The sequence below is a fragment of the Eimeria mitis genome, genomic scaffold, assembly GCF_000499745.2.
Source record: "Eimeria mitis Houghton genomic scaffold, Emh_scaff112, whole genome shotgun sequence".
Classification (NCBI taxonomy): domain Eukaryota; phylum Apicomplexa; class Conoidasida; order Eucoccidiorida; family Eimeriidae; genus Eimeria; species Eimeria mitis.
Window position 1 is genome coordinate 21,807 of NW_013567706.1, and position 9,271 is coordinate 31,077.

The 9,271-nt window shown below is 48.0% G+C and overlaps 2 protein-coding genes across 2 annotated transcripts; both read right to left on the minus strand.

Annotated features, from left to right (window-relative positions):
* Positions 1 to 1,085: 1,085 nt before the first annotated feature.
* On the minus strand, positions 1,086 to 3,813 carry EMH_0083570 (uncharacterized protein; the record flags this gene model as incomplete). Its single annotated transcript, XM_013494368.1, has 10 exons — positions 1,086 to 1,144; positions 1,323 to 1,470; positions 1,610 to 1,688; positions 1,945 to 2,043; positions 2,180 to 2,379; positions 2,495 to 2,659; positions 2,825 to 2,935; positions 3,088 to 3,177; positions 3,390 to 3,501; positions 3,701 to 3,813. The coding sequence occupies 10 exons, from the start codon at positions 3,811 to 3,813 to the stop codon at positions 1,086 to 1,088; spliced, it is 1,176 nt and encodes a 391-aa protein (XP_013349822.1).
* A 2,766-nt stretch (positions 3,814 to 6,579) lies between these two features.
* Positions 6,580 to 7,881, minus strand: EMH_0083680 (uncharacterized protein; the record flags this gene model as incomplete). The annotated part of the gene is made up of 2 exons (XM_013494369.1): positions 6,580 to 6,961; positions 7,136 to 7,881. The coding sequence occupies 2 exons, from the start codon at positions 7,879 to 7,881 to the stop codon at positions 6,580 to 6,582; spliced, it is 1,128 nt and encodes a 375-aa protein (XP_013349823.1).
* Between the last annotated feature and the right edge of the window lie 1,390 nt (positions 7,882 to 9,271).

Genomic DNA, 9,271 nt, shown 5'->3' on the forward strand with positions numbered 1-9,271 from the left:
TGTAATACATTGGGCGGCTATGCAACTAGCTGCGCACCAGCAGTGCCTGTTCAGCTGCAGGCCTGCCAGATATGTAGCAGTGCAAATGAGACGAGACCAGGTGGTCCTCCTGCGTCAGAGACCAAACCTGCGCTCATATTACTGACCTCTACAATTCGCCACAGACCACTTAAAATAGCGAATGTGGCGTGGCGGGCAACAGGAGTCGTTAGAGCACAAGGGAGAAATAAGCCACCAAGAAGCGCTGCACAAGCCGCCAAGCACCTATGCGGTGTGGTCGCTGCCGGCGGAAACAAGTCACATGAAGGGAAATTGCGCCATGTTGAGGAAGACTCGTAAGGCCCATCGTTTAGCTATATGTATTAAAGCTTTACGAGGAAAGGCATATATATTATGGGGTCATGATTAATCTGGCAGTTTTCTCAACTATATTCAGCAGGCACAGACAACATTTGTTCATGAAGAATTTGAACTATTCTCCTCACTTTGGTGAATAGTTCTACCACTATATACTACTGATACTTGATGCGTTGCCCTACGTCCCATATTCAAATATATTATGTCGCTTTCCTATGTATACAAAACAGATACTTTCAACCAAGGATGCCTTTTAGAACCTAGAGTTAGAAAACAAGCAAGTGGTGCAAAGCAATGGCACGTGCTTGCTTGGACAGATCTCCGCAACACAATCCGTCGCTGCATGCCATGGACGCTGAAAAAAAAAAACAATGATCAGCCCTGCAGCCCCAGCTGTACAGCTCGACGACCGTAGCTGGGTGCCACTATGCGTCACTCACATTAGTTGACTGGTTAGCACGTAGGTGACAACAACTGAGGTTGAGCTGTGTTTATCAAATGCCAAGGAAGTTTGCACTGCAGCAATATCTCTTCACAGGGAAACTTCCGTCCCAGATATGGAACATCGATAAGGAATACACGATTATGTCTCGCTTTCCCGCGGCAACACTCAAACTCGGGTGAATCAGCGGCTTCATACGATGCGCATGCGATATATTTCTACTGCCAAAGCAACCACGGACAGTGGGAAAGGCTTCAGCGTAAGCAACGCAAAAATATATTCGGGATTATTTCTGTTTATCCAGCTTGCAGACATGTTCGTAAGGTAGACCTTTCACCAGGACCCCTGAGGACAGTACACGACAGAAGCTTCACATAAGCGCAAACAACCAAATTAAATGCAGACTCAACTAAGCAACACGAAACACATTCATAAAGGATCGAGTTTAACGAGGATGCAGCTGGGATTCAGTGACTCGAAAAGCATTTGATGAGAAAAAGAAAGAAATATCGCTTCATCTCACCTTGACCACCTTTATGCTTGCCCTGTTTGAAAAGTGGCCCCGAGTCCAAAGTCACTTGCACTGAGTATGAATCCACATCCAGCCCCTCAAGCCTTCCTTGATGGCCGCGCCATTCGCCAAGAACAACAGCAAGGCGGCCTCCTATAGGCTGGGTGCAGAAAAAAAGAAAAACAAATAAGTGGGCAACTCCAAGCTCCAGCAGCAACACATTTGCTGCACAAACAGCTCTATGGAGTAAGTCTATTCATCTACGTTGCGCCCGCTTCCTTTTCAAAGAACGTTCTTACAGGTATTACAGTTTCGAGGTAGTCTTGGTCAAGCTTTAAAATGGCGCCACCTTCTAGCAACTCCAGAACAGCGGAATGCCTGCACAGATACGTAGAACCTTGCAAACAAGTACCACCTCCAAAAGCGTCTAGCTTCTTGCAGCTACAAAAGGAGCTGTAGAGGCACCGATTCTGGACAGGGAAGCCCACGCTAGCTACTGCATTTTGGCTTGGCGCATTGGCAGTGGAGAGTGGAGAGTTCAATACCTGCACTAGCTCGTTGAGCTGTTCAAAGTACAACAAACACGTAAGCATACAACTCATACAAACATCTAGAGACGCTAAAAGCTACATACCTGCCATCCACAGACTTGACCAACCCTTTCTGCTTGTAGTACTTGCCGTCCCCCAAAGTCTTGTGCATCACTTTGACTATTAGGCCCGGCTGCAGCCACCTGATGTAGAAGCAGAAAGAGATGGATAGAAATACTTCAGCCCTGTATGTTGCAGATATGGGCTACGAGGGAACTAGGGGTATTCCTACGTCTTTTGCAGCAGGTTTCTGAAGGAGCGCATACGCCGAAGACTCACCAGTCTGCATTTGCATATTTGTGCGGCGGAGGCCGCGGCTCGGATGTAGTGGTGCCCTCGTCTGTTTCTTCTCGCTCACTCCTATCTCCCCTATCTCGTGCTGAAGCGCCATTGTTCTCAGAAAACGGACTCCTTTCGAACGCTGCATCTTTCTGCCTGCGCCGTTCCGCTTCAAGCACTATCGCCTCCATGGCCGAAAGCTGCAGCGCGAACAACCATGCAAGCAAAATAAATGCGGGGAATGAAAAGGGTTACTGTTAAGTTGCCACATACTCAGGCAATGTTGAGCCAACGAATAAAATGAACGACAATCACCTTGCGCTTTTCTTGTTGGCTGCCACTCTTGGACAGACGCTCCTGCTTCAGCTGTTCCTGCAGCTGCTGCAAGGCATTGACTTTCCGTTCTTCAGGCTGTTTCTGCGGTTTGCTTAAGCTGACGGTGATGGTCTGTCCTTCTTCTCGTTGCATTTCTGTATATTCCTAAGCCCATCGCGCCAACATTGCACACGGAGATGATGGATTGGAATCGAATATCAAGGCCACGAAAACGGTAAGGAAAGTCTTTGCAGCTGCAGCAACAGCTACAAGCACCAACTTGATTGTCAGCGCGCTGTCCCTGAAGGCAGTCAAATACCTTTGGCCTACCGGTTTCTTAAAGGCTCCTTTCCGCTTAGCCTCCTCAACCATTGCCTGAATCTGTTCCATGCGGGCGTCTTCCTGCGATTTTTCTATTTTTCTCCTCTTCGCTTCCTCCTCCTGCATTTCCCGCGCATGCGCAGCACACCGACGCAGCATAGGACATAGGTGCACTGCTGCCCACAAGTTGATTTCTGCGTCCCGGCATTCAGCGACGGGTAGCTCCCCTACGTCCCCACAGCCATCCTTCAAGCCCACTGCCCCTCGCGTACCTTTTTCTTCAGTTCTTCGTGGTCTATATATTCCACATACCACCCCTTCGGCGTGTGCTCAATTTTGCATTTGTTAGTCGCTCCCAAGTACTGCATTCAAGAAGGAAACGCCCCCATATACCAAGGAAGTTCCAACTAGACGAAATGAAGCACAAGGCGAATGAACTGAGACTGCCGTGTTGTTGGGCTGCGAAGCCGAGTAGGTGCCCGCGCCCGTGCTGGGACTGCCTGCGCTTATTCTCAGTCACTCTACAAAAGCTGCACAAGAGTTCTAGACGCAAAAATAGAGGGGAATCGATTACCTGCACAAACTCAGACAAGGTAACCCAGATGGTGGAGTTCATGTGGATGTGGTGACGATCGCAAACCACGTTGTTGTAGACGGAATTTGCCAAAACCCGAGTGCGGCAGTACCTGAGCAGAGAGTACATGAGAAGGGGGTACCACTTGTATTGCGTTTCTCTGCAACTGAACGTCGTCTGTTCAATCTCTTATTTCACCTAGAGAGGACCAGTGGCCTACTGAGTAGCTGTGTAAACGGTCATGCTGTGTGGTCAGGTGAACGCAACTGCCGCTTTAGGCGGTGCGTGTAAACCATTGAAAGGAGCTGCACCTTGTGCGCATCAGTTTCATGAACTCCTCCTCGAATTCCCGAGAGAATTCGTCCATAAACTTTCCAGGGCGTTGAATGAAGAGTTGCATTGCACGCTGGTGTCCCTCCGACATTCGGTGGCACTGCGGACAATTCAAACAAAGAAAAGAAAAAAAGTGAAAAATCACAAGCCCAAATAGAGAAGGAAATATTTGTGATCGTTGCAACGACAAACACACGAGCACCAACGATAGAACCGCAGCGCACGATGCTAAGCCACGATTGGGACGGGCTCCTTCCGCTTGATGTGCTGCTGTTGTAAAGTTGACGTTTCCGCGGAACACACCTTAAAGCCGTTCTCATCTCGGCATTGCTTTTGACACATCTGACAATACCATCGCAGCTTTTGGAGGCCCGAGGCCTTTATCCTATTGCTCATCCATTTCGGCGTCCCGAACTCTGCCTTCGGCATCTTCGTGACAAATGGAACTAGATCCGGCCAAAATTATGATATAAAGCACTTGGATGCGGTCCCTCTAGGCCTAGATGGCCTCAACTGTCTCGGCGTCCCTCGCGGTATGTGTAGAAGGCGCCACGTACCGAGAAAATGCAGGGAGGCGCCCTAAGAGGCTGAGCCAGCGTGGGCGTAGAGGCGCCTAAAATTACCCTGGAAAAAACATGGGATCCGCTGCTGTCAGTCAAGCTCGTAAGTGAATATTAGCTTCAATATGCAATTCTATGATATCATTTGAGCCTATGTTGCCGTGCCGCCGGGCGACTTCGGGCGCTCTAGCCCGCGGTAGAACTCAAAAAGAACAAAATGGATGACGTGAAACAATTCCCTCCGTTGATGTTAATCTATGTGCCAAGACAGCAGGGGCGATTATGGTATCAATAAGTACAGACAAGAGAATGCCTTAGAGGCGAAGCTAGGCGGCGGAGGAAAGCGGCGGTGTACGCACCAAAAGCAGCATATGCTACGATCTGCCTTGGCTTCCTGCATTGCCCATTTATATATTTGTGAAAATAAGGCACATTTAATGAGGAGACCTCGCAAGAATTACTCGGTGTTGCATGCAACTGCAGGGGCCCCCGAAGGCGGGGCCCCTGTGGGACGAACCCCAGAATTACCCCCATTAAACTGTCCTCCGAATAATCACTATCATCGATTATTATTATTATACTTTTATTTAATTATTGACATATTTATTAGGGCAGTATTTCCCAGTTTGTATGGGCAGGCAAACCAATGTGCCCATGTGTACATCATCGCTGGTTTGATGCTTGTTATATCTGTGTTCCAGTGGGAGTTTGAATTACAAACCCACTCGTAGTCCGACGACCCTGTAACACGGCCTTTTTCAAGTTGGAACATACATTTCTACTATTAAGTTATATTCCATGTGGATACCGATGGACTCTCGCTGTGTTCCTGTGTGTTGTGTATTGGAACTCGTCAGACAAAGATTTCTGCTCCTTGATCACCGTTTGCCACCCTTCAGGTTGGCATGTGTTCCCTGCTTCCTCTCCAGGGATCTAGGGTCTAGGGTTTAGGGTTTAGGGTTTAGTGTCCAGGCATTCCTTTCAAAACGAATATGTCCGTACCAAGCGCTGCAAATCACAACTGCCCTCGCGGGCCTGGAAGGCGGACGCGAGCTCGCACGACGGCTGCAATAGTCTCATTCGAAATATGTAGAATCTAGACGCATACCAGGAATAGTATTCATACATACTGCTTCATGAAAGCCCTTCCTAGTAAGCGTTTGAATGTGCATAGACGGACGCTTCAGCTGGTCCCATCGTTGCTTTACAGTCAGTCAGCGGCTGTGATAGCATCTACGTTCTCCTGCACAGGCTCAGCAAATATGCTACAGCAAAGAGTTATTTCGAGATACTATTCTAATCATCATTGAGTCTAGCTTTAGTCATATAAAAGGCGAAAGACCCCCCCGCCACGTTAAGGGAATGGGAAGGACTCCCTGCAACTTCAACATTTCTGAAGTCGAGCTTAGAAATGGTACTTGCATGCACTCATTTAGAGAGCATAACTCTTTAAATCCATGCATGCAAGCGTGGACTCTAAGTCCTTCTTCAGGAGTCAAAGAATATGCGTTTGCATTCGTAGAGGAGGCTTCTCTTGCGTTACCACCTCCGTTCATCGATTGCGTCAACGTAACATTTTTGCCGCTTGGCAGCATCCCTCAGTCGACACGGCTAAGTGCCTTTCCCCTCCGTAACTTTATCTAAAGCTATCGGTACAATTCGCTACGAAATTCTGAAAGTCTGTAGCTACGCATGACTAAGGGGGATTCAATACGAGTTCGCTGCCTGTTAGCTCAGCGTGGCGTGCCTGCATGGTTCTAGTCCTAGCACACAAAACAATTACCAGCATCACAAAGTCCATACGACCCAACCGCCTTGGCCGTCATACTCGACAAAAATGACGACTGTCGCTTCGCATACCCAAAGCTGTATCACTGTCCCGCTACGAATTTTCCAGGCAGCAGATCGCTAGCGAGCAACTGTGCCCACGGGATCACGCTTGTGATTCGCCTTGCACAGAGCACAGAACTGCTGCCCCTCAACACTTCTGGAGAAATCTTGTTCCTGCCAAGCAATTGACGGCAGACAGTGTAAACACTACATCCCCAAACATCCCTACGATGCATATCTTCGCTAGGGGACGGGGAGGGGATGCTGGATATATTCGAGTGTATGCGTCCACATGTCCGCCAAGGTTTATGCAAAATGTTCGAGCTTCCTTCGTACAACTGAACATCTGATGATGAGAGCGCTGCATACTCAGTACCGTCGGTCAAGGATATGTATGCAAACCACTTGCCCTGCTACAGCTACAGCTGCAGGTACTGACTGCCCTATGTACGCCATCGGAAAGCAGATCAATCATCATCATCATCATCAACTTTGCCCTCTTTGCCTTTTCTTTTCCCCAAAAAGGAAGAGACTCCCTTGAAGAGCATATTGGCAGCCCGAATATTTCTTGCTGTTGCCTTTGAGCGGTTGAAGTCTGGTATGTTCCTTGGGTCTGTGTCTATTTCCATCGTCAGTACACCAGAGTTGTCGTTGACGCCCAATACACCCTCATCTGCCATACCATACAACACGGGCCTGGTCCCGGAGAACAGGTCTAGTCCGAACACATGCACCTGCACACTGTTGAGTGCAGAGGACTTGAACGCACTCCCCACGTCGGTATTCGCCTGCCGGTGCACCCTCTCACAGAACGTCTCCCCGAATATTCTCCACTCCATCCTTAGTAGCCTGCAAGAGACGGGAACGCACAAACCAGAGCAAGCATGTTGTGGAAACCCTACGTCCTCGGAATCGTCTGATATGGGTTGCTGTACAAGTATCCATTTACAATATATATATATATATATATATATATATATATATATATATATATATATATATATATATATATATNAGACTTACCACTTGAAGTAGCAGTGACCTTGTTGCATCCAGCAGTCGTTGATTGAGCCCTTGAGGGTTGTGAACGACTGGTATTTGACAAACATAGACTCCACCAAGGCTACTGTTCCCGACATCCTCGGTTGCACCGCGTCCCCCCCCTCACTGAGGCCAGAGATTGCACCTGTGACGAACTGCCATTTGCTAGCACTGACATCGAGGGGTCTGTTGAATCCCATGCGGGGATTCAGCAGCAAGTAGACTTCCGTGGGAACTCTGGGGTCTTTACCCTGTGAGAATACAGATCCGCGGAGGTGGTCGAATAGGCCGTAATTATCTTCGCTGTCGGGGCACCAGTATCTGAACACCACCCTTGCCCAAGGAAGGGGATGACCGAAGCGATCCGTGTTCCAAAGAGACATGTAGCGAACATCGACGTCGATCTCTAATTGGGGGAACGTCTTCCTCCACATCGTATACCGCTTGAGGAGGTTCCATGAAGAGATACTATTGCGTCGCCTGGCGTGCTCCGCTTCCCACGCGGCCCGTACCTGATTATGCGCTTCATTCATCATCGAGAGCCACGAACATACCTCCGGCCCAACTTCAAAAGGATCCAGAATTTCACCTCCTTCCTGGGTTGAGCCTGGCTTGGGGGTTACTATAAGGTTGCCTGGCACTCCCAGCCTGCAACCATCCGGGCCCATAGACCACATACCCGGACCCAAGACATCCCGCCTGTCCACTTTTATTACATCAGGTGACATAACGCCGACGTCTGCTGCAGCAAACTTCGAGCAAACTACCAGCAAAGCCACCGCAAACCCTCGCAGGGTCGTGCAAGCGGGCGATCTATGAGAAGACATTGTAAAGGAATGAAGACTGAATTGAGATGCAAGGATATATGAAAAAGAGGAACTGGATAAGAACTTAACAAGAGTTCAAATCGACAAAAATTCCATTAAAAAGATTCAAATGTATGTAGTGTAGAACACAAACTCAACGAACAGAAGAGCGCACGCCTGAACCGATCGGCGAGAAAGCAGTGCTCAGAGCGGGCCCCGCCCTCGCGGCTGCTCTGCCAGTTCAGAAGAAAGTGGTAACTTTTGACGAATGTAATTTGGTTAAATTCGTTAACATGAATTAATTAATTAATTTTATTCACCTGGATTCATACTATTATTATTTACAAATAGCGTAGTCGCACTGACCACACCAAGGTTACCACGCGGGACCAGGCAATCGATGCACTCGAGCCCTTCTTCCTCGGCTCGAACGAACAACTCGCCATCCTGAGCAAGTTTATAAATATTATTAACAAAATTATGGTATTATAAGTAATGTTTACTGTCTACTTTGTATAGTTTAAAGCTATTAAGTAGTGGAGGGGCAATGGTCCTCTCACCACTGACGGTGTCTCGGTGGTCTACACAGAGCAGTGCTGCCATCGTTCCGAGTTTCCTTTCATTGATTCCGGTTGCCGCATCTTTCTGTAGTCGTTTTCTCTTTTCATTGCAGTAACGCTCTTTCTTATCCTTTAGGTTTTGCCCATGCAGGGTGTTTGTGTGGAGTCTGAGCCCGGCCGCACGAGGCCATGCGGTGGATACACCTGCGCCTACGCCGCAGTTGCTGCATAGGGGTCATGTAACTAATTGTTTTTGCATATTATAGCGATAGATATATTGCATAAACTGGATCTGCGCTTGCGATGCGTTTGCACCCATCTACAAATGGCCCTAGAAACGACCAACGGAGCAATACGCACACAACAAGCTTGTCTAATAACAGCCACATATCTAAGTGGCATATATATATATATATATATATATATATATATATAAACATATGTATATATGTTTGCACAAATATCAAAAGAAAGCTTAGATTCTGAACGCTGTAGAGTATTCATGCATGAGCTCTGTTTCGACTGACTCAGCTACGAATACAACTCAGGCTAACTAGGAAAATAATGCGGCGAAGCAGTTTCAACTAAAACCCTCTGCGTTCTTGGCGGAAGGTCAGTGCTGCAGCATCAGGATGCATGCATCTCGCGTAGTCACTGCAGCTGCAATGCAATTTCATTGCGGGTATGCGATGCAGCAGCTGCAGCTGCTTTTGCTGCTGCAGCTTCAGCTACAAGCGAATAGAAACAAATCC